Genomic DNA, 26,158 nt, shown 5'->3' with positions numbered 1-26,158 from the left:
GAGCTCAGAAATGATGTTGAATGCCTCCCCTTTTTTTGCCCATCCTTCATGCACCCCAGTTCCGCCATCTACATCGCGCCACCATAGGGTGTCTAAAAGCATCATGAGGTTATGAGTTAACTCCAACAATGAAATACATCCGTCTGAAAACATGATGCTGGTGCAAGGGCCTGACCAGAGATTCATGAGTCAGTGATCAAGGACAATAAGCGAGGAGATTGTGGGTGTGGCTCTTGGGGTATTATCATTGACAATACATAGGGTATTGGTGCTTAAAATAGGAAGACACACACACACAGGAAGAGAGAGTAATTGTGTCCACCTCTCCCTCCCTCCCCCTCTTTCTCTCTGTCTGTCTGCCTTTCTGTCTCTGGAGCGATCTAAAATTGGCCATGCTTGATGCATTAGTTCTGCTTGACTCAAACTTGCAACGGAGAGCCAATGGTGGTGGTGGTGGTGGTGGTGGTGGGGGGGGGTATTGAAAAGTAAAAGTAAAATAAATTTTAACCTTACATTCTATATTGTCAACAAGCAAACTTTCAAAGTGAAAACATGACACCAGTTCTCAGATTCATTTATATTGATTTATTGTTTGCAGGAATTTAGTACAGAATGCAGAATGCAAGATAATCTGGATGACTCATGTTGCAGAACTCAACAATATGGCTGCACCTATAGAAATGCCCAGAGGCCTGTATTTTGACAGAATTAGATAATTAGGTGATTGATCCTCAGAAAAACTGATGCAGCATTTTTTTGGTGCATTACCTCCAATGATTAGTAATCGTTTCACATTGAAGGCAGTGACCTGAGCTGAGAGTAAGGCATCAAGATTGATAGAAGATCAATAGCCTGTCAGTGAGGCAGGGCCACCAGACCAACAATCTGATGCTGCCGCTTTACCGTTCAGGAGAAATGTCTTAGCAAATGAATGGATAACCCACAAAGCCCAATGAGCTTTGCACCACTTGCTAAAGTGAGGATTCTACAAATAGCTGTACCTGCTAGCTATAGAAAGAAAGAGTGCGTCTGTGTGATGTGCAAATCTTAAAACCAGGGAGGACTATACATGCTATTAAATATGCATGTATCAAACTGCAGAAGGATCCCCAAGAGAGGAGAATATATTTGAAAATGTCCCAGCCGGACAACGCTCTGGAGGAGAAACGATCTACATGTAGATTGTCACCCTAACCCTAAGCCCTTTAGATGAATATATGGACTATCAGATTAAACACAATAAATATACAAATCAGGCCCTCTCAGTAAGCATTATATAGCTGCTTGAGGCAGGTTTCCTTCCTTGCCTGCTTTGGCCACATTAGCCACAATAACCCAAAGAAGGTTAAAGCCACTGTCTACTGGGGACAACTCCGCAATGTATATATAGCATTTTTTTACACCGTGGTCCTCCTTATACCAATTAACAGGATCAAAGCTCTCCCCGCCCACCCCAAGGTATAAACAATAAATCTTCAGGTGTTAATACAAGCAATATTCAGAAGAAGCTCATACACTTAACCTGCAAATTCAACCCAGACACAATGTGAACTTAATACCTCACGGTGAGAACGTGTATCTACTTAAGCTATGAAATGTGGGAGAGCATCAACACAAACACATAACACATCTAAACCTGTTTAACCTGAAAAGTGCGGCCAAGATTTGGAGAAATATCTGCTTACTTGCTTGCTAAACTTAATCCTTATACATCTGAAATAATGTGTGATATGCCAGCCACTATCACCAGTGTTGTAAATGTGGATGTGTGTGAGTGAGAAGCACCATAAGGTGGGGAAACAAATGAAAGGCCAGTATAAACAAAAGCATGGCTGAGTACACACATGGCACACACTGGGGCCATAGTAGATTCCCTTCTCCTTTTTCAATTAACTTCAGAGCAAGAGTGAGAACTTCATTATTATTATTTTTTTTTATTAGTCTACTATTATTCATATAGGCCTATGATACTGTAACTCTTGCCACAACTAATAACACACTTACAGCACTTACACTCAGAAGCACACATAAACACAGCATGGATCACTTGGTGTAAAATCAGCTCTCTTGGCACTCAGGGTGTAAAGTGTTTGGAATAATTAGACTCTTTCAACAATATTTAACATATAATTTTCATTGTGGAACTTCTTGTATTCGCCGTGAACTTCAGTAAAAAATGAAAAAAAAAAAAACGTGACTTTTTCAGAAGCTTCTACTTTGCTGGTCGCTCTCCGTGGTGCTGAATTTACAGGCTCAATTCACTAATAATGTCTATCTATCTATCTATCTATCTATCTATCTATCTTTCTATCCATCCATCCCACGTGGCTGAGAGTGAACGGGACCCTGGACCATTAGCAGACGGCCTGAGCGGTGTGTGCCCTCCCCTCCCTTCCATCAGTGGACAAAGCGAAACTGGTTGGACTTGGCTCGTTAACGACACAGCCTGGGATATATAAGGGGCAAGCAGAGACGGTTTCAGTCGCCGTGAGAGCCAAACACCCCTCACCTGCACACACACCCACCCACATACCCACATACACACTTGCCACACGCCTCCACCTTCTGCACGGTGTCCCTTCATTTCTGCGCACATTCCCCTACGGTAGTCTGGCCGGATGAGCTACCCGGTGGACACGATAGGGAGCCCTTTCAGGAGAGCTATGGATACTAGGACGACCAGCTACGGCTACAGCCGTTCCAGCGGCACCCCCTCCAGCGGTTTTCGCTCCCAGTCCTGGTCCCGGACAAGCCCCGGCTCCACCATGACCACATCCTACAAGAGGAGCGTGAATATGCCGGTAACCCGAGCGTACAGCTCAACTGTGCTCAGCTCCGCCGACAGCGTTGATTATAACCAAACCTCCATCCTGAACGGAGACTACAAACGATCTAACGAGAAGGAGCAACTTCAGGGGCTCAACGACCGGTTCGCCGTTTACATTGACAAGGTGCACTACCTGGAGCAGCAGAACAAGCAGATCGAGGCAGAGATCCAGGCACTGCGGCAGAAGCAGGTGTCACGCTCCCAGCTGGGCGACCTCTATGACCAGGAGCTGCAGGAGCTGCGCTCCATGCTGGAGCAAATCCACCATGACAAGGCGCAGATTCAAATCGACACCGACCACATCGAGGAGGACATCCAGCGGCTCAGGGACCGCTTTGACGAAGAAGCCCGAATCCGGGAGGAGACGGAGGCCATCATCCGCGTCCTGAAGAAGGACATGGGCGACTCGGAGTTGGTGAAGTCAGAGTTGGAGAAAAAAGTTCAGTCGCTGCAGGATGAAATCGCCTTCATCCGCAACAACCACGAGGAGGAGGTGAGCGACCTCATCGCCCAGATTCAGGCTTCTCAGGTGACCGTGGAGCGCAAAGACCTCCAGAAGACGAACATCACCGAGGCTCTGCGGGAGATCCGCTGCGAGTTGGAGGGGCACTCCAACCAGAACCTGCAGCAGGTGGAGAGCTGGTTCATGTGCCGCTACGCCAAACTCACCGAGGCTGCGGAGCAGAACAAGGACGCCATAAAGTCCGCCCGGGATGAGATTGCCGACTACCGGCGCCAGCTGCAGTCCAAGACCGTGGAGCTGGAGTCCGTGCGCGGGACAAGAGACTCACTGGAGAGGCAGCTCAATGACATCGAGGACCGCCACAACAGCGACCTGGCCAGCCTGCAGGTGGGAAACAGCTGGAGATGGACCATTTGAATAGACTAGAAATCTCTATTTGCCATCAACCAGATGTTTTTTTTGTTTTTTTTTTTTTATTTAGTGTGTTGATTTAAACTTAAAATAATAGAGGGACAAAATGAATTGCACATTTTCAAGTGACGCAGTTTATATATGAGGTACTTGAAAACATCAAACTTGATTAACAACAGGGCGTCTTTTTTCCCATTTAACATTTCTTAAAACGTTTTCTGCAACACAATGATTCTGCATTTAATCACTGAGCACTGAGCTCACTTTCTTTTCAGGCTTGAGAGATTTCCAAACGTTAGGAAATAGTTAAAGGGAGACACTGCAGCAGCGCCCCCCCCCCCCCACAACCCTCCCTCTCAGTCTTGCTGAGTCAGAGCCATGGGTCGATTGCTTCATTGGCTCTGCATCACATCACTTAGACTTTGGGGCGTGGGTGGGGGTGTATTGAACAAGTGTGCAGGCTGCCCTTGAAGAACAGGCATTCAACATATCCAGAGTACTGTATTGCGTCAGAATATATTATAACACCAGTGCTGGACTCCACTGCTTACAATAAAAGAGGAATAGATTAAGATAGGTGGAGTTTCATCGAGTCAAGGTTGATTAGGAAAAAATGTTTTAAATGTTTGAGACTGCACAATCACTCTGAGAAAGGCACCATTGGGCAGCTGAAAAAAAAGAACACAGCTTTACCCTGTGTGTAGTTGTAATACTTATTAAACCTTGTGCTATCTTTTCTGTTTCCTCAGGAGACAATTCATCAGCTGGATAATGAGCTCAAGAGCACCAAATGGGAGATGGCACGTCACCTGCGTGAGTACCAAGACCTCCTCAATGTCAAGATGGCATTGGACATTGAGATTGCTGCATACAGGTACAAACATTATTATCATTATCATTATTATTTCAAAATACCATCTACAGTCATTTTATAAAATGTATTCTGATGTTTGCAACAAGGGTGAGTTTTAAAAGTATTATTTTTCCATTTATTGCCCCACCAGGAAACTCCTAGAGGGTGAGGAGACCCACTTTAGCACTTTCCCTTATCGCCAGACTGTCACCACCAAAATCTCTAAGTCAAAATCAGAAACTCCCAAACTTAAGGTGCAGCACAAGTTTGTGGAGGAGATCATTGAGGAGACGAGGGTGGAGGATGACAAGGCTGACATTGACGAGGCTCTGGCAGAGATAGCACAAGAGCTCTCTGCCACACTTGGAGAGGGAGGAGAAGAGGAAGAGGAGAAAGAGGGTGGAGAGGATGAGGAAGCAGAGGGTGAGGCAGAAGAGGGAGAGGAAGAGGAAGGAGGTGAGGAAGAGGAGATTGTAAGCGCCACTGAAGCCAAAGTAAGTGCTAGTGCACCCACTAAGGAGGAAGAGGAGGAGGAAGAGGAGGAAGAGGGAAAAGAAGGTGATGAGGGCAAAGAGGAAGAGGAAGAAGGTGGAGAGGAGGGCGAGAAGGAAGAGGAAGGTGAGGCAGAGGGAGAAGATGAGGGTGAAAAAGGAGATGATGCTGAGGGAGGTGATGAAGGAGGAGAGGGAGCAGAGGAGGAAGAGGGAGAGGAGGAAGTTGAGGAGACAGTGTTGTGTTCCAAAGCTCCAGAGTCCAAAGCCTCTCCTGACAAAGAGAAGGCTGGAGACAAAGAGGGCAGTGGAGGAGAGGAGGAAGAAGCAGAGAAAGATGGTGCTGATCAGGATGAAGATGCAGGTGATGACAAAGCATCAAAAAGCGGAGATGAGAAAGATGAAAAAGATGATGCTGACAAAGGCAAAAAGGAAGATGAGAAGAAAGTAGAAGATGAGAAAGTAGATGACAAAGCAGAAAAAGAGGTAGCCAAAACTGAGGCTCCAAAAACAGAAGCTGCAAAGCCAGAGGCCAAGAAGGAAGAGGCCACCAAAACAGAGGTATCAAAACCTGATTCCCTGAAGCCTGCATCCCCCAAGTCTGAATCACCTAAACCGAGTTCTCCTAAATCTGAATCTCCCAAACCATCATCTCCTAAATCTGAATCTCCCAAACCATCATCTCCTAAATCTGAATCTCCCAAACCTTCATCTCCTAAATCTGAATCTCCCAAACCTTCATCTCCTAAATCTGAATCTCCCAAACCATCATCTCCTAAATCTGAATCTCCCAAACCAGAGTCTCCTAAGTCTGAATCTCCCAAACCAGAGTCTCCTAAATCTGAAGCTCCCAAGCCTGCATCTCCTAAAGCAGAATCTCCAAAATCTGAAGCTCCCAAGCCTGCATCTCCCAAAGCAGAATCCCCTAAATCTGAATCTCCCAAGCCTGCATCCCCTAAACCTGAGTCCCCAAAGTCAGAATCCCCAAGACCTGAGTCCCCAAAGGGAGAGCCCACTAAGCCTGATGCTCCTAAGGCTGCTGAAGAGAAATTAGATATCAAGAGTGAAGCTGAAAAGAAGGATGTTGCAATGAATGGCGAAATAGACAAGGGCAGCCCAGAAGAGAAAGAGAAGGACGAGGGGAAAGATGACGTGATCGCTAACGGTGTTGATGAAAGCCCTGTGAAAGAGGATGGCAGCCAGAAAGTGGTGATCACCAAGACTGTGGAGACAATCACCACTGGAGAGGATGGATCCCAGCATGTCACCAAGTCTGTCACTGTGACCGAGACAGTGAAGGAGGTAGAGGACGTGGTGCAGGAGAAGCTGGTCTCCACCAAGAAGACAGAGAAGCACTCCACCCACTCCATTAAGCAGGTGACAGAGGGTGACTGAGCAGACTCCAGAAGGCTAATCCAATGGGCGAAGAGGAGGAAGAGGGGGCCAGAGGACACATGAAGACAAGCAATCAAACCCAGAACTAACATAAACAAAGAAAATCATACAGCTAGAGCGATGTAATAAAGATAACCACTCTCAAACATACGAAACAAATCATAGAGTGAAGCCAAACTTTAACTGCTACAAATTTCAAAAGTGCATGTTGAGTGAAAGCTTTAAATGGGCTTCGCTGCAGCTGCAGTCAGGAGCAAGTGACTGAGATATTTTATCCTCTAATGTTTTCTTTCTGCGGTTCATGGGTGAGTTTAAAGGAGGGAGGGAGGGAGGGGGGTCTCTGCATGCTAGCTCAGGGGAGGGGAGTACTTCCCCCTCTTATCTGTATGTATGGTAGAAATACACTGAAAAAAGAGTGATTATATATAAAAGGAATAAATGCGTTGTGGGTGGGAGAGTGAGAGAAATATTATTCCAGTTAAGAGGATTTTTGAGTTTCAGTAAAAGAGGGGGACAGACAGGAGGGAGGGTCCTCAATGTAGACACGTTCTACTGAAGAAGCCTTACTTGACATATGAAGATACCAACTGAGCCAAAAAATAATAATAAAAACAGTAATACACAACATATAGTGAAGAAAGAGACAGGCAGAGATATGATAAACACATGACCATATACAATACATCCAGTAACTGAAGCAAAGTACAGCTTAACAAACTGAAGAAACACTTAGCCTTAAACATGCTTTTTATCAGTGTCTGTTATGTTTACCTGAGTGCAACTGAAAAAAAAAAAAAAAACTGTAAATGCATAGACAATGCATTCTTATATGCATAGGATGGACTTGAATTTAAATACAGAAATAAATGAGGTGCTACTGTTTGCAATCCCATGACTTTACTCATCATGAACAATTTCCCAGCAGCATTTGCTCAATAAATGTCAATGAATCAAAAAGAAGTTCATGTCTTGTGTCTTTCTACTAAGATATGTTTTACAATTGCATGTGCATCCATCACATTTTTTAAGTTGTTGGTTGTAGGTCTGCATATTCAAGTTTGGCATCAAAAAGGTCTGAAATAGATGCCTGACAGTGAAATGAATGGCTCTACAACTCCCAATGTAGGAGAAATAAAATCACATGTTTTAACTAAGATACTCATCAAATCAACTACAAAATGTACTGATAGCATGGAGACAGAATCTGGAGACTAATGGATATTAATTGTTGCAATATTAATTAATAAATAATACATGTAACAAAAACTAATTTTCACCAACCCTTCCCACAGATGACCTTTACATCTAATTTTGTATTTCACTGTTCAATAAAGGAAATTCTTCTTTCCTTGCCTCATTAGAATTGAATACACAATTTTAATAATTTGGCGTATTCATCATTAAAAGCATCAAAATCTGATAATCCTGGCGATAATTATGAAGCCAAAGTTATCAGCCAATGAATCAAATTATAATCAAATGGATAAAAAATGTGCACGTAATGATTAAATATCATTGATAATTTTTATTACATTTTTGTGGATATTTAATTTTCGAGAAACCATTATGATAAGAGTTGACAGATTTCTGAAAGGATGGCAAAGATAAATGCCTCCTATGATGTTTCTATGTTGCAGAGACATTTCTTTCAGCTTGGGATGTGATTAATGGGCTACTGAACCAGTTTGTCAAGCAGTTTTGCGAGTTGAAATTGCATCACTGAGAGGCAGTCTGGGGAGAAATAGCACCACATCAGCATTTTAAGCTTTTTAGTATCAACCTTGCAACCACACCACCTGAGTTGTTTGCTACAACATCTAATGAAGGGAATAAAATGATACAGCAGCTGCTGGGTGATGCCAGGTGTCAGCCGATTATGTTTGTGTTAAGATGGATTTGAACAAGAATTAGAGATGTTGCACTGTTGAAACAGGAGGTAAACTCTCATCAAGAGTCTGTTGTCAGTCACTTTGATCGACAAATGTGGCTACACCAAAAACAACCCTTTAGATATTATTTTTCAACATCAATATATCTAATTCCATCACTTTTTATTGAACATATACATGAAAGATTACTAGGTAGCAGCAGTAGTATTAAGTTTAAGGCATTGTTTTACGCTAGAAGACCCTTCAGGACACTGTTAGTATTAATTGGCCTGGTCTTCCACTATTATGAAAATCAGAGAATGTCATGTAATTGCAGAGAGATAAAAACGGCAATCGATTGCTTCAAAATAAAAGGTTTAATTCTTGGACAGGAAAACAAACACTTGCTCAGTTCACTATTGAGTCTGCGTTGATGTTAGCATTAATGTAAATTTTTTACTGTTTAACGCTTGTTGACATGTTTCAGTGACTGTATGACTCTTCTCTGTGTTTCACACAGTGCTTACTTGTTTTATATTAATTTTTTCAAGAAATATGGTCAGAACGGGTTGGCTCTACGCAGGACTTACCCTTTGGCATGCTTTTTGAAATCTGTTGCTTTCCTTGGTTGACGTGTCTCACCACCATTTTGAAAAGGTCCCAACCTGTCACTGTCACATGTCTGTCACATGACTGCCACACCAGGATGTTCTGTTTATGTCGCTTAGGCACTTAATGAATTAAGATCAGGCGCAAAGCTGGTGCAAAGCTGTGAAGGGAAGATTCTGGGCAGGGGCACAGATAGGATTTTTGAACTGGTGGGACCAAGTTGTCAGTGAATGATTTCAACTCTCAATGAGTTGGGCTATAACTAGGGCTCAAGTACTTACTTTTGTAATAGCCTATGGGCCAATGGTTGGCACTAAAAAGCCATTTGAGCCATTCTTATTTAGAATCATGGATAAACAACAGTGAACATTGTCAAACAAAGGCAGACCTGATCAACACTAGCCATTCATGATAAATTGATATAAATATTTGTCTGGAACGCCAATCACCCACCAAAACCTCCATTTCTTTAGCAATTTATATTCATTCACTGCGTTGTGTAAATCGGTTGTCACAAAGTGTTTTCTTGGACGCACCGACCCCCCCTCCTTTTTTTTTTTTTTTTTAAATTTTGCAGGTACAAGCAGATGGAGTGACAGCGGGGACGGCCAACCACAAGTACTTTCGCGGAGCCAATCGGAGAGCGATAATTTGATTGAGAGGCGGGACTTCTAGCAGCGTACAAACGCCGGGCTGTCAATGCACACTGCAATGTAAGTTAGTCAAAGTGAAGGAACATCACTCCTCTGTTTTAGAGGGTGGGTGTTTGTCGCCTTATATAGGGAATGTGGAGGGGAAAAAAGCGGTAACTATGAATCTGACTGCACGCCTGATTCTGGGGCCTTCAAAGTGTGTGTTACATTAGTGCAGTGCTTCTCAATAGTTTTCTGTTAAGCCCCCCCAGGAAGAAGAAAATATTTCGCACCCCCACACTTTATTCTCGTACGGCAAAAAAAAAAAAAAAAAAAAAAGGTTCTTAGGGGTTAAAGCATTTTCACGTTGGCGTGGAGCATTTTTACGTTTATTTTACGCCCGAGGAGAAATAGTTGGAACAAATACAGAAAATGTTTCCTTCGCTCTGATAAGCAGGTAGAGAGTGTAAAACAATGGAGGGCAGAGATCTTACCTCTTCTGTCTGAAACTGTAGGCGTCGAGACAGCGCGTCTGACATCCCTCGATTTGTAAACATACGGTCAAGTTGCATTATGGGTAGAAACGCCGTAGAGCAAGAAGATGGCTACACTATAGCTTTCAATTTACCCCGGTCGGTAAGTTGTTTCGAAACATCTCAGGTGTGGTGTGTGTTTTCATTTTTGGAATACAACCACATGCTACAATATAGTAACAAGACAGTACGATAAAGCTTTGTGCATAGTTACACGACAAAGTGCATCCTAAGTTAGCTAACCCTCGCTAACTTGTATTGAACAGCGTAAAACAAAACAGGTAAAGTTGTAGCATCACTGCCCTTCAGTGTAGGAGTTGATGATTATGCATTTTATTGCTTTTTGAATGGCGTTGCTCATTTACATTAAAGCTACACAGTTTTTCCCCTTATTTACTGGAATAATTGATGAATTAGTGAAAATGTACTGGTACTAGTAGAAAACACCACTGAGGTGAGTCTACAGGTTAAAACTGTGCTTTGGCTACTTGTCAGTGGTAAGCTGAAATGAAGACCTGTCTGTGCTTTAGCATGCTCAAAATTGAGGACACATATGGCTTTCAGTTTTTATTTCAGCCGTCAGAAAGTCACACACACACACACACTTTTTCCATCAGCAATTACACGTTATGTATAGCAGTCTGACATTAGGAAGTATGTAAGCAGACCCTTATGGATTACTCTGTATATTGGCAAGCAGTTGACCATGAGCTGTTGCTGTAAATGGCTATTAGACTGTTTTCTTACACACCATGTTAACAAGCAGATTTAAGAGGATGGTGCTGATGTCTCTACTGGTTACCAGGCTGTGGTGTTTATGTGGACTCTCTTGACTAACGGTTGCTGAGGCTGTTGGCTTACTTCTTATCCTTTGTGCTCTTTTGGTCTGTAGCTTCAGGTTTGGCCACTTTTTCTTCATCCTTCTCCTTTTTGGTGTCAGCTTTGTCTTCTGTTTTTGGAGTGGCTTTGTCATCTTTGTCGCCTGCTTTGTCCTCTTTCTTGGTGTCAACTTTGTCATCTTTTTCTTCACTCTTATTTTCACCTTCTGTCTCCTCTTGTTCTTCCTCTTTTGCCTCCCCTTCTTTCTCTTCAGCTTCTTCTGCTTTTTCCTCCTCTTGTGCTTCTTCTTGTTTGACTTCAGTCTCCTCTCCTTCTGCTTTGTCCTCTTCCTCTTCCTTATCTTCTGTGGCCTCTGTCACCTCTTCCTTTTGCTCCTCCTCATCACCACCTGTATCAACAGAAGAGCTTCATTAAATATCATCATGATCTAATAAATTAATGTTGTTGTTATTAAAGAACATTAGAGCTATTTCAGCAACTGTTAAAATAGTAAACAAATGCACTAACCCTCTTCTTCCCCTTTAGCCTCTTCATCGCCTTCCCCAGTCTCCTCTTCATCTTCTTTTTCTTTATCTCCCTCCTCCTCTTCTCCTTCTTCCTCCTCTTTCTCCTTTTCCTCCTCTTTCTCTCCTGCCTCTTCTGCTACCTCCTCCTCCTTCTCTGCCTCCAGTTCCTCCTTTGCTTCCTCCTCCTCCTCTTCCCCAGGTGGGCTGGCCTCTGCTTGCTGGGCATGGCTGGCAGAGATTATTCCTTCAGTGGTGCTAACGCTAGAGCTGAGCAGGCGTGATGTCATCAGGTAGGAGGGGCCAGAGCTCAGGCTGGAGAAGACAGGGCGGGCAAAAGAGGGCGCTGACAAATTGTGGCTGTACAAAGAGGTCACTCCCCCAGCCACTCCGACACTGAAGCGAGACTCCTCCCCTTCCAGCAGTTTCCTGTACAGGTTGGTGAAAACACAGGAAATAAGTTGTACTGCAGAAAAGCAGTATACCTTTTAAATTTGTCAGTTAGAAGCTACTTATTTATACTCAACACTGAATTTCACTGCAGACTACCTAAAACTCTTGTTTACTCATAATTAGGGATTTATGCACTAATTAACCAACTAGAGTTAACACTATTAAATCCGCTCTGTAGGTGCTTCTCACCTGTATGCAGCAATTTCAATATCCAGTGCCATCTTGACATTTAGAAGATCCTGGTACTCTTTCAGGTAGCGTGCCATTTCCTGCTTGGTGCCCCTCAGCTCACCTTCCAACTCTGCAATGGTGTCCTAAAATATGAAATAAAGCATTTTATTACCTTGTAATCCTTTTACATACAGATATATAACATGCAATATGATTAAATGAAAACCTTAAACTAATAGTTTTAAAGATCTATGAAGCACACATCTCAGAGTATAATATAGCATTTCATTGACACCACTGACCTGCATAGCAGCTATCTCAGCACTCTGCTTCTCCTCCATCTCATGTAGCTGCTTCTCCAGGGAGTCATTGAAGCCTCTGCATGCATCAATCTCCAGCAGACGGGCCTGTAGTTGCCGTCTGTACTCTCCTGCTTCATCCTTGGAGCTTCTCACTACATCGCTGTGCTGGGCCACAGTTTCAGTCAGGGAACCCACCTTCCCTCTGAACCACTCCTCAGCTGCCTGCATGTTCCTTGCTGCTAGTCTCTCATACTGGGACCGGATATCCCTGAGGGCCCCAGAAAGATCCGGAGTAGCCGCCTCAGACTCTACAGCCACCTGGACGCCGAGCTGGACTTGAGCTTGAAGCTCTACCACCTCACTTTCATGAATCCTCTTGAGGAAGGCCAACTCCTCCAGCAGAGTTTCAACACTCTTCTCCAGCTCAGCCTTAGCTAAGGCAGCTTGGTCAGCCTCACGACGGGTTTCCATCAGCCTGCCCTCGGCCTCTTCACGAGCCAGCACCTCCTCCTCATATCGACCCTGCAAGGCACTCAGGGTCTGTTCTAGTCGCTCCCTCTGGCCCAGGGCAGCCTGCTGTTCTGCCCTGGCATCATCCATAGCTGCCCTCAGGGAGCGGGCCTCTTGCTCATAAAGTGCTCTCAGACGGGATGGCTCTGTGTGCCTTTGCCTCAGCAGCAGCAGCTCTGACTCCAAAGCACGGTTCTGCTGCTCCAGCTCACGCACTCTCTCAATGAACCCAGCAAAGCGGTCGTTGAGGTCCTGCAGTTGGCTGCGCTCTTCGGTGCGTACGGCACGGAATTCAGAGCTGATCTGGGCTGCCTGGCTGAGCTCCAGTTCCAGGGAAGAGGCTGGTGAGGAGGAGGAGAGCAGCACTCGGCTGGGAGAAGAGTACTGAAGACGTGAGGAGGATAGTGGGGAGGCATGGGAGGAGTAGATAGAGTGGGTTCTCCCTCTGGTCACCACCACTCGTGGAGGAGCTTCAACGTACCAGCGTCTATATGACGAGGTGGAATAGTAGGGGTCATATCCGATGCTACTCATGGCTGAGTGGTGGGAGGACTGGCTGCTCTCCCTCTCCTCTATGTGTATGAGTGTATGTGTGTGTGTGTGTGTGTGGAAGTGTACGCAGGGCTCAGGTTTAAGCCTTGACTGCTTGCTGCTGCAGCAGCCGGCGCTTTTATAGTCGGAAAGGGAGCTCTGACGCAAGCGCTTTCCCCCAACTCTTACAATGCAGAGTCGATAGGCTTACACTGCAACAGCAATAAATGACATGGAGAAGCACCATGGGATTGTGTCAAAGAGGGGAAAAAAGACAGGCTGAAAGGTTGTAAACCTACGTGGAATAAAGTCGTAGTTACATGTTTCTTTCTACCTTCTAATGAATTTGACCTGAACAGTAATATACAAGCAAGCTGAGTCTCAAAATAAAAGATATAATAAATTGCAGTTTGCTCAACAGTACAACAAAAGCATAAATGCCTACAAAAATATCTATAGCCTATCTGCTTTAACATGGACTATCAAACATGACCTTTGACAGTGACCTGACCTTCGTCACAGCATAACTGGAGCTAAATTTTGATGCGTTTTTTTAGTTGGACACATTATGTAGAGCAAAAACATGGCTAAAACATACTTGTGCTATCCTCATTGCAGGAGAGAGAGAGAGAGGAGGGGGTGTCCTCTTTTTAACAACTGTGACACAGCATCTCTCCTTCTGGTGGAGAGCAGAACTACAGTCCTGACCTCAAAAGACCTGCAATGATAAATTTATCCCTAAACAGAATGGAGAAGGTGAAAAGCTACAATAAACAGCAGACGAACCTGCTGCTGTGTAACCTAAATTGAAAGGGTTACAGTTTGCAGAGATATCATAGATATACAGTTTTAATTTTGTGGCTTGTCCGGAGGTCTGCTAATGGACACCAGTTCTTTTGTTAAAATTGGTTAAAATACATTTGGGGAAAGTAAGCATATATTATCAGAATGCCCCAATACACACATAAATAAAAGTGACTGCTCTCTTCATGCAGTGAATCTTACAGAAAGTTGTTTTGACTTGCCTCTTTTGCATGAAATTAAATGTAAATGAAAATATTTGTAATGGGAACATTGTGTGTCTGCTTGTGTCATAAGACATTTACAAGATTTAAAACTGGCATAAGTTCACATTATTGTCTTGCTATAAAAAGGAGATTTTTATGTTTGTCAAAAAGCGAAGGAAAAGTCATGTTAACCTTTTGTTAGGTTGTTCTTTTAATCCTATAAAGACAAAGTCAAGACAAACGGCTCTTCTCATTCGCAGTACAGTTATCCCAAGAGGTCAGTTACACATAGTTGCTGACATGTATTTTCTTTTGTGTGACTAATAAGTGTGTGTGTGCGTCTATGTAGGTACAGTATGCAGAGGCTCAGCGAGTTTCATGGTAGGTGATTCATCTTGCCTGTAAGCTCTATGCATAAATGAAGAGTATTGCAGTACTTTGCAACAATACTTGTGTGTATATCTGTACGCATGATCCGATCCAGTAAATGCTCTCTGCAGCAAGGGGCCCCTTTTTACAGACGATGCTATGCCCAAACAAGTCAGGCAGGCAGTGGGAGGTGGGAACTTCAATAGGAGCTGCATGGGCTGTGCTGCAGGCTGAGTCATCGTAACAGTGGTAATCACACAGTCTCCCCTGTGTACACTGTTTTCCACCCTAACAGCAGTCTAACAATATGCACCAGGGCAAGATTTGGCAGACAAGATGCTTACAGGACCTGGGGAGATGAAATGAAAACAGGCTTTTAATTTCTCCTTTAAAAAAACAAACTAATCCACAAAGTGTTAATTTCTTTTGGTTGTTCTGTCTCTTAACTTTAAAAACGTTGCATAACATTACATTACATAATATCAAGGTTTTGAATCAGATTGTAAATGCTCTGGTAGCTTCCAGTATCAAGGTAAAACTGAAGCCAGCTAAAACAGCAACTTTTTGAAATGTTCAACTAAAATATTCCAACTTCAATAGATAATCAACAGTTGCTCTTTGGCGGAGATAGTGGTGAGATGAATAATGCTTTATTATGAAATGTATTTATCAAGACTTAGTTGCTGGCCCGGGGCCTTTCTGTGCTGTGTTTGCATGCTCTCCTTGTGCCTCCATTGGTTTCCTCCCACCATGCATGTTTAGGTTAATTGGTGACTGGTGACCTATCCAGGGTGACCCCGCCCTCACCCAGTGTGAGCTGTGATTGGCTGCAGCACCCCTGCGACCCGGAAAAGGATTAGCAGTGGAAGACGAATGAATGCTCCCCTAACACTGCTGCATGTGGGTGGGCAGGCCTCAAATAAAATTGTATAAGAGAAAAAAATGTGCCACAAAACCCCCAAAATAATCTAAAACAGACCTAACAGGCTCCATAAAGTGTCGGTAGTCAGAATTCATTTCCATGTCAACATGTTTACTGTTTTTATATCCAAAATCTTTCATGATCATATAATCAGGCCTGGACTTGCATCATTTATATGCTATTGAATGCATCTATACTACACTATCTTAAATAATCTATTCATCCTTATCATAATTCATAATCATAATTTCATTGAAAAGGCAATACTCTGACTTTTCTTGACAGCTCAGCTTTGTTTCTATGGCGTATTTTCCAAGTTGTATCAGCACTTTCATCTCTGTCCCATAAGTTTCAGTGTACTTCTGCTTCTCCGCTTCATTTCAGAAAAAGAATACTGCAAAATATTTTTGCTTCTCTGTCTCTGTGGGCTCTAATATTTCTAGTGCGGTGGAACAATAGAGATTTCTCCAAAAGGACTCGCAGTAACGCTGTATAACTGTATACTGCAGTTATACTGAGATGCAGCATTTCTATGTTCTGCTTTGCAGCTACCCATGTGCTAGCAGCATATATACAAATGCAAAACATTGTGCACACCGTCCAGCAAACATTTAATTCACAAAATAAAATCAGTTTCCAAGATAAAATTTTATGATTTGGATGGAGCACTTCTATGGAAATAGATGTGCATCTGAAGAGACTGAAAGGTTGTGTGGTGCTTTTAAGACTGATGCTAGAGCAACTCCTAGAGGTGATGGAAAGAAATAACACTTTAAATTCCTAAATATAAATATCATTTAAAGATCAGAGTAGATAATGAGGTGATAAGTTTTTTAGTTGGGTTTTTTGTTTGTTTGCTGATTTTTTCCAGGCACAGACTTTATGAACCAGGGTGTGGTTAAAGATATCTGCAGTCTGGAAGATATTCTTGAACATCTGGATCCTTTTCTGTATTTTTCCTGCAAAGCTCTTATTTATTTTCACTTTTACTTTACATTTTAACAGTAAATGTTATTCGTGATGCTAATAGTAGAAGCAGCTGTGGCTTTAGTTGCTGTCGTAGGCAGCTTCTTGTACAGTAAGAGAAAGTAGGTGAGTGTACTGTATGCAGCTGTTAAATCAGCAGTGCTTTGGCAACACGTAGCCTCTATCACAATGCCTTCTTTTTTTTTTTTTTTTTTTTTTTTAAACATAACAGGAGCAGGAGTAATGTTTAAAATATGACCTGTTTAGGTTGAAATGTGCTCCAGTTACTCTCTCAGTAATGAAACTGTTCATCTGAGAGCACGGTGCATTTTTGCAGCCAACACTGATCTTTAAACTTTTGTTCCACAGTTCTCAGTTTAAAAGTCATGTTACTAATTTTGGCTCAATATCTGACCTCTGGCCTTCCCAGAGACCGCATGCCCCACCAGCACCTTAGAGGTCTAGTTCTATTGGCTGCTACTGTTTGTCTGTCAATGCCTCTCACAGGCAGAAAGCAAAGGGGCCTGTCCGTTATGCACTGCCACAGTCCAGGCCGCTATAAAAAGTGTGGTATGCTGACCTGGGCTCACTGTTGTCAGCCAGTGTGTGTGCACAGCTTAGAAGGGCTGAGGGTACTGTGTTTGGTTTAAGGTAAACCCAGAGAAACACTGCAAGTATGGCTGGTGTGCATCGTTTGGTTATTGTCCGCCATGGTGAGAGTGCCTGGAACCAGGAGAACCGCTTTTGTGGCTGGTTTGATGCTGACCTCAGTGAGAAGGGTATGGATGAGGCCAAGCGTGGAGCCCTGGCCATCAAGGAAGCCGGTATGAAGTTTGATGTCTGCTACACCTCTGTGCTGAAGCGTGCCATCAAGACTCTGTGGGCCATCATGGAGAACACAGACCAGATGTGGCTGCCTGTGATTCGTTCCTGGCGCCTGAATGAACGCCACTATGGAGGCCTTACTGGTCTCAACAAGGCCGAGACAGCTGAAAAGCACGGTGAAGAGCAGGTGAAGATCTGGCGCCGTTCATTTGACATCCCACCTCCACCCATGGACAAGGACCATCCTTACCACAAAATCATCAGTGAGGTGAGACAAATAAAAAAGAAACTAACTTAGAGAAAGCATTTTTTTTTTATCATTAACTCCAACCAACTGAAACTAATCAGAGATGCTATGAAGCAGCTGTGAGCATAAACGTTTTGAAGAGCACCACCATTTACACTTGTCAGTAAGTTAAATAAGCTTTGTCAATTGTGGGAGTGAAATAGTTTCTGTTCTTACTACCCCCAGTCTCGCCGCTACAAGGGCCTGAAGCCCGGTGAGCTTCCCACATGTGAATCATTGAAGGACACCATTGCCCGTGCCCTGCCTTTCTGGAATGAAGTCATTGCCCCTGAAATCAAAGCTGGGAAGAACGTAATCATCGCTGCCCATGGCAACAGCCTCCGTGGCATTGTCAAGCACTTAGAAGGTGAGCATTGCAGACAAAAAAAAACAAGGACGAGAGTGCTGCAGAGATAGATAAGAATGTTGGCATTCAGTCTTGGCGTCACAAAATTGCTTTATTAAATTAACTAATTTCTCTTTGATCACATTGGAATACAAGGCCAAGATCTTGGTAATCAGTCAGACAGACACACACCCACCCACACAGAGTTGTGGATTACAGGATGTAAAAATAGCCAACAGGGACTCACGCCCTGCTGAGGGACAGGGGAGAGGGTCATAAGCCTGGTTCCCATTACAGTCACGACCTTTATGTAGAAAGGTTGTACTTTTTCAAGAAGTAGTAATGGATAAGGAAGTTATAAGGCCACAGCACTTCCAAGGTCAAGAGTAAATGTCAGAAAGAAGTGGTAGGTGTCATGGCTGAAGAAGAGACACAGAAGGAGTTCAACTTCCCTATGTTAGAAATGACTCTAACCACAACAACTGAAAATATAATTACATTCAAAAGAGAACCTGGCTGAAAGCTTTTATTATGTAACAGACAAGTGTCTTTCCCGACTGAAATTGTGCATTGATAATTACATCGCCTGTTTTCTGTCTGCTGATATGCTTGTCTGCCTGTCTGGTTTACTTGCTTGTCTCTAGGTATGTCTGATGCAGCCATCATGGAGCTGAACCTGCCCACAGGAATCCCAATTGTGTATGAGCTGGATGCAAACCTGAAGCCTGTGAAGCCTATGGCTTTCCTTGGTGATGAAGAAACTGTGAAGAAAGCCATGGCGGCTGTGGCTGCCCAGGGTAAAGCCAAGAAGTAAACCTGTTCCGGATGCAGAAAAAGAGACTATTCCCCCCCTTTTGCCCTTCAACTTTTCAACCTAGCCACATGTCAGTCCTTGCAGTTCATTCCAAATGGGGAAGTTTTTAATGGGTCTCTTGGAGTCAGGCCATTTCTACCGCATTAGCCTTGTTTGTTTAAATGACAGAGGCGTGACCTGTCAATCCCAGCAGAGAGCCTGGCCTCACAATTTGTTCAGCCACACATCACTCAGCCCTTTTAAATTGTGATGAAGCGCTATTTTGAGCGCCCCACCACCCTGGCACAACCAATAAAGAAGCCATATTTTTATGTAATCCTGTGTCTGTCTGCTTATCCTCTCATGTCTGCCTCTTAAATGTCTTTCTTACATCTTACATTGTCATCCTTGTGTCTTACTCATATTCTTGCATATCAGTACTTTCAGCAAAGTGCAAAGGTGCTGTGAAATCTTATCCAGGCAATAGAGAGGTACAGATGCAGAGAGAAAAAGAGCAAGAGAAGGAGGAGGAGAGAGATACAGTCTGAGAGATAAGTCAATGGGTTCATCTGGCAGCATTCCCATGATGCAGGAAAAGGCTTGTCCTAGTTATTGCCTATGGATCTGACTAGGAAACACAGGCCTTTTAAGTAGGCATCACACATGTGAATTTGTCCTCATGGATGTCAAATTACAGGAAAAACATGCATAAACAGGTGGTAGATCATAACAAATAAACATAGCATTGTGTACTTTAATAAATGTGGTATTCTCCTGATTATATATAGCACTCCTTGTGTCTTTGAAAGAGCTCTGTGTTGAGGCTTTTTGAGTATGAGTCAGTAAAAATTATCCCTAGTGTTTACCTCTCTCAATGAAGAATTACTGATCCGCTGGGAGAGGTCTCCGTGCTTCTTGTACAGGACATTGATGACACTAATGAGCATTAAAATTATGTATCGCCTCTCAGTTTATCAACAAATGGTGGTATCTCTCCATCATGGAGAACTGAAGCTGTCCTGGTGCATATATAACCAAAAATCTATTGAGACACGTTGTTTGTTTTTTTGTTAAATTTGTCATAAGTTTATAAATCACTGTGACTGACATTTTAGAGTTGTCTTCTTAGTACTTGCAGGAAAAAAAACTTTAAATGTCTTTGGAAGCACACTTTTCTTTGTAGACATTTACATTTTTTTAGGTATACACATTTTAGGAACAGAGTGACTAATGTGTGCTAAGGGCTGAAGCTTTAATTTCATAAAACTGTGCCTTAGTCCAAATACTAACATGCTGATATTTAGCAGGCATAATGCTTAGTTTATTTAGCATGTTATCATGCTATGCTACACTAACTACAAGCACAAAGTCCAGCTGTAGCAGAAGTGAAATGTGATTTGTTACAAGTCATTAAAAAGTTCAACTGTCGGTGGTGTGAAATGAGAAATCATGAAAAGCATAGATGATATATCCCACAGCTCTAACTCCCCTCTGACTACAAAAGTGAAAACCACTAAGAACTAAAATCACCACAAATGACATTGGCCTCACTGTATCGGCCAACATGACATTACATTGAATAAGTAAGAACAACGCAGTATCACTCAAAACACAGGCAAGGCTGCAAAAAAAAAAAAAAAATAGTCATGATGAGATATGCATATGTTATCTTGCCACCTATTGGCCACTAAGAGGAACATCACCTAATGCCAAGTGTACAAGATATTTTGAGTCATTTTAATTATTAAAATGGAAATATGCAAAGAAATGTAAAGATGATCAAAGCGGTAAAAATTGTGTTGATATGACTATTCTCTGCTACATGTCTACATCTATTCTCCACTGGGAATACCCACAAGCTCACTTGCCAGGCGTGTGCACCGACTTGGCGCTTCCATTTGACAGATCATTACTACAATAGGTCAAATTCAAAGTCATGATTAAAGTAAAACAAAAAACCCAGCTCCTTCATGATCCATTAGAAAGAGGGTGTCTGAAGTGGAAGACTGGCACTGCACTTTAATCAGATGAAGTATCTTCCAGTGGGCTTTGATGTTGTGCATGATGTTTGGTACAGGCAACGTTAAGAAAGGTTCAAAATCTCAGTCATGGTTTAAGTCTGAGGTGTTGTGATCAGTGGTTGTTTTAGCAGCAGTTTGCCTCTTGAAGGGTTTGAAGAAGCCTGGCATAGATGCTATCTTGTATGAATTTTTCTTGTACATGACTGCTTTCTTGGTTTCTTCTTTAGATACTAATACATACTCTGCAGCACTTGTTACATTTTTTTCAATGTTGTTGATCAACTCCCCCTAAGAGAGAAAAAAAAATAATAATTATATGACCATAATCAGAATTAGGTCTCATGAATTGCTATCTTCCTTTATGCAAGTTTGCATGTTTAGTCATCTCACCTGAATTTGCAACAGCATGGCAGTGTCGGCAAAAATCTCATGGAGTTCTTTGATGCTGGACTCAAGGCAGATGATATCCTGATGACGAGACTCAATCTCACTCAAAGCTTTGGTTGAAATATGAGCATCTGAATTGAGCTGTAAAAGAAAAAAAATAAAATAAAAATCCAACTTTCACAATACCGTCTGTATACTTAAAACCATCAACATTGTAGTGAATACACATTAAGTCATCAATATCAAAAACAAAAATATAGTAAGTATTATTAACGACTTAATGAAATCCGACCAACATCAGATATGAAGATGGTAAGATTGTCATGGTGCAGCATCTCCTCCAACTCCTCATCTGTTGTCACTTTATTTACTGAAATAGACAAAAAATGTAATCAAGACAATTTTTAAGCCAGTGAGCGCAGCTTACATAAAACATTAGCGTCAAGCACATAAAAATATTATATTGTGCCCTCTGTCAGGGATATTTCCACAAACGGACATCACTAATAAAAGATCACATTTACGCTAAGCATAGGTACGAAGAAAACAGGAAAGCATGCATTTGTGAATGATCACTACATGATAGCATGTCGTCACAATACCTCTGCTTGGAAAACACCTACTGAACAGATATGAACAGATGTGATTTTAAAAGGATTCAAACACATGCATATCTCTTCTTGATTTAAATACTAGTTTGCTTTGAAATCAACCTGCACTGTTCAAAATGCAGTTGATTTAGACTATGCAGGAAAAGGATGGCAAAACAAATGCTGCCATATTCAAATGATATGGATGTTTATCACTCATACTATTTTGGTAATTGGGGAAAAGCAATGGTATGTTGACAATATAAAGAGCTATCAATAGAGCAACACTGACACATTTTAAGTAACACTGCAAGTTCTCTTGTTTCAGTCTTTTGGCTGTATTTTGTGTTTTGAAACTCACCAATTTCCAGTTGTCTCCGAATTTGTGCTTTGCACTTCTCTCTGAAGGATATTTGCACATTATGGTGGCCCCGCATGACTTCAGCAAACCACCGAGTAAGGTGTGAGTGCTGGTTGAAAAACAGCCGACCGATTATTGAGCCAGAAATGAAAAGGAATCAAATTAAATATCTTTTACACAGTTTTATGCTTTAACATAATATAGAATTAAACATCCTGGTGTCTCAGCGTCACCACATAAAATAAGATAGTGGCAGACCTGGTTTCTTTGTATTCGCTGGATTACTGAGAAACTTTCACAGCGCTCCTCCACAGGCAAGTTTTTCTGCATTGCTGCAAGATAGAACATGAATCAGGACCTTTGTCCAGCATCAGGGCACCTATTCAATAAAAACTCAAAAGGCACCCCTCACCAAATAATGGAAAACCACTTTGGTTAATTAAAACTTCCTAAGGAAAGTTACGATGCGTTTCTTCAATCAAAGTATCAGGTAAACGGTTTTGTTATTCTGTGACCGTGATGATGAGTAGCACACAGGAGTGCTGCAGCCCTCTCTTTCTATTCATTTGCAAGTGAAATCTTGCATCACAAGCAGGATATTGAGGAAGTGTGATGTGCTATATAGTTCCTCCCCACTGTCATAAACCCCGGTGATACACCACCACCTACCAATAACAACTTCACACATTAGAGGATTGTTGTTTCTGCACTTGTGCTAATGCAAAATAAATGCGCAAAAAAGTTGATATATACACTACATAAAACATTTTCAGTGATTCATTTTTCATTTTTTTGATGTCTCACATTTTAACTTGGCTCGGACCAAGTTGGCGTTCTTCTTGATCTCACTGTTCAGAAGCTCCAGCTTGTCCTCATTTCCTAGGAAATATTTTTCAAAGATGAATGTCATCAAAATAATTTTAAGGTTTTGGATATATTGTGCTTTGATCTAATTACTGAATTTAAGTTCATATAATAATGACAGCAGCTTTCTCATTGCCGTATCCAGCCCTTTTCTGTCACATCTAGTTTCTTTTTCTATTAATTACCTGTTAGCCTTTTTACAAACAAGCACACTTGTGTTTGCCAAAGGCCGGCGAGCCTTCATGTTTCTGCGGCTCTGTTTATCCTTTCAATATTGTGCACCCTGAGGGAGATAGATCTTTGAAAGCATCGGCACAACAGCAAAAAGCGTCAAATTTCTACTCTCTGTCATTTGTGAAGCTGCTGCGGCCATTTGGGCATTTGGGACACTGATACAGACGCTCTGTGCTTACTCTTGTCTTGGTTGGGAGAGGAAAGAATGGCGCCGTGTCTTTTCTCCAAATCCTCTGCTTGACAGGAGATGGTTTCAATGAGTCTTTTCACCTCCTCCACCTGCAAACACACACATTTAGACACTTACCTTGAGGCTACTGTAAACAAAGACGCAACTGGAGCTGCGGAGGGGGAAGTTTACCGTTTTGAAAAACTCCTCCATGTGGACTTTGCCCTCTGCAGTGTCGGCCATCCCGCTGCTTCTCCAGAGGAAGAGTCCCTCAAGCTTTCAGCGACATTAATATTTGTACTGAATAAAAAAAACAGACAACAAACAGCTCTCATAGCACGAAGCACACACGCTCAGTGTGTTCACTCTCAACAGGTACCTGAGCCTGTTGTCTCCTTCCTCACGTTATCGCTGCAAAAATAAGAACAGAATGAGAATTGAGTAAAACCTCCAATAGATGTTTCTGCCACTTTCGGCAGACCTGGTGAGTTTCCTCTGGTGGGCTGAGCCGAGCCGAGCCGAGCGGAGCTGAGCCGATCGAAGCCGTGCAGAGAGCACTTGCACGAAGAGCGCGAGCACGCATGCGCGTTACCGCAACATATAGGTAAAAAAAAAAAAAAAAAACACACACACACACACACTAGCAAACAAAGAGCCCACCTGTGCGTTGAAGCTACAGCTACACACAGACACACAAACAAACAAACAAAAAGAAAGAAAGAAAGAAAGAGCCGACACAGTACCTGTGTGTTCAAACTACAACTACACACTTACGAAGACCCGACCCATTACCTGTGAGTTGAAGCTACAGCTACTCACACACACACACACACACACACACACACACACAAAGAAAGAGCCGACACAGTACCTGTGTGTTCAAGCTACAACTACACACATACAAAGACCCGACAAACTACCTGTGAGTTGAAGCTACAGCTATACACACACACACACACAAAGAAAGAGCCGACCCACTACCTGCATGTTGAAGCTACAGCTGCATGGAGCAGGTGAGACTGGAACAATAGCTTATTGTTAAAAATGGAGCAGGGTTTCCTCTGGTAACTAGTGACTATGTTAAATGTGCCTTAAAGCTGAGTGTGAGTGTGAGGACAGCTCTCTGACGGATAAAACATCCCAGCTCAGTATATCAGTACACCACAATTACATACCATCAACAACATATAGGAGCAAGATATAATCTTACAATATCACAGAATAGGTGAAACCACCCAGTGTGTCATGTTACTGTCGTATAGAAACTTTATTTAACAGCCCATGATTAAAGGCCCCAGGTTTGAGCCCAGAAACGTCTTGCTGTGAAGCATGCTGTAACATCTGCAGCCCAGTATGCATTTTAGACATGACAAAAATAGACCAAGTGGACTTACGTCTGGTAAAGGAAATGTGACAGGACATCAGGTTGGCATTAATCTGCATGGACAACTGATGTATTTGAATAATTAATCTCTACTTCATACATGTAAACATTTAGCTAACAAACACCAATATTGGTGAGAAGACACATTTAGGCTTGACAGCTGCTAAACATTTTGTCAATGAGCTTGCATGTTGCAATAGGAAGACTACAGTTAAAATTAAACACAGTGGACCTCCACTTATTTTATGAGTAATATCAGCTGTAATTCTGGGCTCATTTTCACTCATTGTTGTCCAGTGGGCAATGTCCCTAAAAAACAAAAAAACATAAAACAATACATTCAGAATCTTTAATACAACCATCTGCTTTTCACAAGCCAACTTGTGTATTGGATATATTTTTTTAATGCAGCAATGAACTACATTTATTACCACATGAGATCAAAATAATGTTCTCACTCTAAAGTGCACTGCGCTTTCACTTTTTTTTTTGTCCTAGTATACAAGATCGGCAAATTGATTCATAAGAACTTCAGGATCCACATCCATTCCAGTCCAGTCCTTATAACTCTGTGGCTTCCTCAGCAGTAAGTAACCTTCACTACTAAAGTTTAAATAAGTGTAATAACACTATGAGTACCTGTATGTTATTGATCAGTGTTTCCTCTCCCTTTCCTTTTCTCTCTTTTCCAACAAAGCATCTAATGACCTTGAAATGAATGTAGTGCCTAGGGGTTTAAATACACAATCAATACACACATATATTACACAATATATTTGAATGGATGGATGTATACATGGTGGGATACGGTGAAGATGCCTATGATTAAATGCTTGCAGTATCAAATAAATCCCAAGTGCAGTTGATAAACATAATGTTAATTCAAAGTAGTAAAAGTGCATAAAAAACATTTTATACTGCAAAAAATGAATCAATCTCATTTCCTATATGCTAAAATTCATGTTTCTGCACTCTATGACATAGCAGTGTAGACACAGCTGTAGCTGGTAAAATGAATAGTAAGCATGGATAATGATAGTGATGATAATATTTACTATCGTTAATGTTTGGTCTATAAACAGTTAACCAAAGTAAATCAAAATGTTTAGGCTCCAAATGTTGTTTTACTACAGAAGCAAATGAGCTGATTGTGCAGGGCAAACAATTTTGGAATGGATGTGAATGGATAGATTATACCTCGTTTTCCTGTACAAAACTAGTCTTCCTTTGTCACTCAAAAAA

General features: G+C 42.2%; 4 protein-coding genes across 7 annotated transcripts; 2 read left to right on the top strand and 2 right to left on the bottom strand.

The window, feature by feature from the left end:
* Positions 1 to 2,618: 2,618 nt before the first annotated feature.
* Positions 2,619 to 6,440, top strand: nefma (neurofilament medium chain a). Its single transcript, XM_029515544.1, has 6 exons — positions 2,619 to 3,677; positions 4,451 to 4,575; positions 4,706 to 5,196; positions 5,245 to 5,546; positions 5,583 to 5,607; positions 5,821 to 6,440. Exons 1-6 carry the CDS (start codon positions 2,619 to 2,621, stop codon positions 6,438 to 6,440), a joined length of 2,622 nt encoding a protein of 873 aa, XP_029371404.1.
* A 4,305-nt stretch (positions 6,441 to 10,745) lies between these two features.
* On the bottom strand, positions 10,746 to 13,395 carry nefla (neurofilament light chain a). Its single transcript, XM_029515545.1, has 4 exons — positions 12,352 to 13,395; positions 12,068 to 12,192; positions 11,430 to 11,854; positions 10,746 to 11,310 (listed from the first exon to the last, which is right to left on the bottom strand). The coding sequence occupies exons 1-4, from the start codon at positions 13,393 to 13,395 to the stop codon at positions 10,940 to 10,942; spliced, it is 1,965 nt and encodes a 654-aa protein (XP_029371405.1). The 3' UTR covers positions 10,746 to 10,939.
* Positions 13,396 to 17,233: 3,838 nt separating this feature from the next.
* pgam2 (phosphoglycerate mutase 2 (muscle)) lies at positions 17,234 to 19,647 on the top strand. Its single transcript, XM_029516181.1, has 3 exons — positions 17,234 to 17,749; positions 17,954 to 18,134; positions 18,758 to 19,647. Exons 1-3 carry the CDS (start codon positions 17,333 to 17,335, stop codon positions 18,925 to 18,927), a joined length of 768 nt encoding a protein of 255 aa, XP_029372041.1. The 5' UTR covers positions 17,234 to 17,332; the 3' UTR covers positions 18,928 to 19,647.
* Positions 19,648 to 20,098: 451 nt separating this feature from the next.
* LOC115052190 (syntaxin-2-like) lies at positions 20,099 to 24,092 on the bottom strand. Of its 4 annotated transcripts, XM_029516179.1 has the most exons (10): positions 24,014 to 24,084; positions 23,912 to 23,943; positions 23,725 to 23,832; positions 23,543 to 23,642; positions 23,070 to 23,144; positions 22,524 to 22,597; positions 22,266 to 22,374; positions 21,611 to 21,684; positions 21,318 to 21,455; positions 20,099 to 21,215 (listed from the first exon to the last, which is right to left on the bottom strand). In XM_029516179.1, exons 3-10 carry the CDS (start codon positions 23,773 to 23,775, stop codon positions 21,009 to 21,011), a joined length of 828 nt encoding a protein of 275 aa, XP_029372039.1. In that variant the 5' UTR covers positions 23,776 to 23,832; positions 23,912 to 23,943; positions 24,014 to 24,084; the 3' UTR covers positions 20,099 to 21,008. The 4 variants fall into 4 exon arrangements, with proteins under 4 accessions (XP_029372039.1, XP_029372038.1, XP_029372036.1 ...); XM_029516178.1 differs by lacking the exon at positions 23,912 to 23,943 and having other exon boundaries at positions 23,981 to 24,092; XM_029516176.1 differs by having other exon boundaries at positions 23,912 to 24,078.
* Between the last annotated feature and the right edge of the window lie 2,066 nt (positions 24,093 to 26,158).

Source organism: Echeneis naucrates, chromosome 12 (genome assembly GCF_900963305.1).
Source record: "Echeneis naucrates chromosome 12, fEcheNa1.1, whole genome shotgun sequence".
Taxonomy (NCBI): Eukaryota; Metazoa; Chordata; class Actinopteri; order Carangiformes; family Echeneidae; genus Echeneis; species Echeneis naucrates.
The sequence above is the reverse complement of the archived record's forward strand: the minus strand, read 5'-3'. Positions and strand labels throughout refer to the sequence as shown.

What these genes read in the sequence shown, in the direction of transcription:
- pgam2 (XM_029516181.1), top strand. Translation starts at nt 17,333, where the DNA reads ATGGCTGGTGTGCATCGTTTGGTTATTGTCCGCCATGGTGAGAGTGCC. An exon ending in ACCACAAAATCATCAGTGAG is followed by an intron (nt 17,750 to 17,953) that starts GTGAGACAAATA and finishes TACTACCCCCAG; the next exon opens with TCTCGCCGCTACAAGGGCCT. An exon ending in CATTGTCAAGCACTTAGAAG is followed by an intron (nt 18,135 to 18,757) that starts GTGAGCATTGCA and finishes GCTTGTCTCTAG; the next exon opens with GTATGTCTGATGCAGCCATC.
- nefma (XM_029515544.1), top strand. Translation starts at nt 2,619, where the DNA reads ATGAGCTACCCGGTGGACACGATAGGGAGCCCTTTCAGGAGAGCTATG. An exon ending in GCGACCTGGCCAGCCTGCAG is followed by an intron (nt 3,678 to 4,450) that starts GTGGGAAACAGC and finishes CTGTTTCCTCAG; the next exon opens with GAGACAATTCATCAGCTGGA. An exon ending in AAGAGGTAGCCAAAACTGAG is followed by an intron (nt 5,547 to 5,582) that starts GCTCCAAAAACA and finishes CCAGAGGCCAAG; the next exon opens with AAGGAAGAGGCCACCAAAAC.
- LOC115052190 (XM_029516178.1), bottom strand. Translation starts at nt 23,775, where the DNA reads ATGGCCGACACTGCAGAGGGCAAAGTCCACATGGAGGAGTTTTTCAAA. An exon ending in TGGAGGAGTTTTTCAAAACG is followed by an intron (nt 23,643 to 23,724) that starts GTAAACTTCCCC and finishes GTGTGTTTGCAG; the next exon opens with GTGGAGGAGGTGAAAAGACT. An exon ending in GGTCCGAGCCAAGTTAAAAT is followed by an intron (nt 22,598 to 23,069) that starts GTGAGACATCAA and finishes TCTATCTTGCAG; the next exon opens with CAATGCAGAAAAACTTGCCT.
- nefla (XM_029515545.1), bottom strand. Translation starts at nt 13,395, where the DNA reads ATGAGTAGCATCGGATATGACCCCTACTATTCCACCTCGTCATATAGA. An exon ending in ATTGAAATTGCTGCATACAG is followed by an intron (nt 11,855 to 12,067) that starts GTGAGAAGCACC and finishes CAACCTGTACAG; the next exon opens with GAAACTGCTGGAAGGGGAGG. An exon ending in GGCTAAAGGGGAAGAAGAGG is followed by an intron (nt 11,311 to 11,429) that starts GTTAGTGCATTT and finishes CTGTTGATACAG; the next exon opens with GTGGTGATGAGGAGGAGCAA.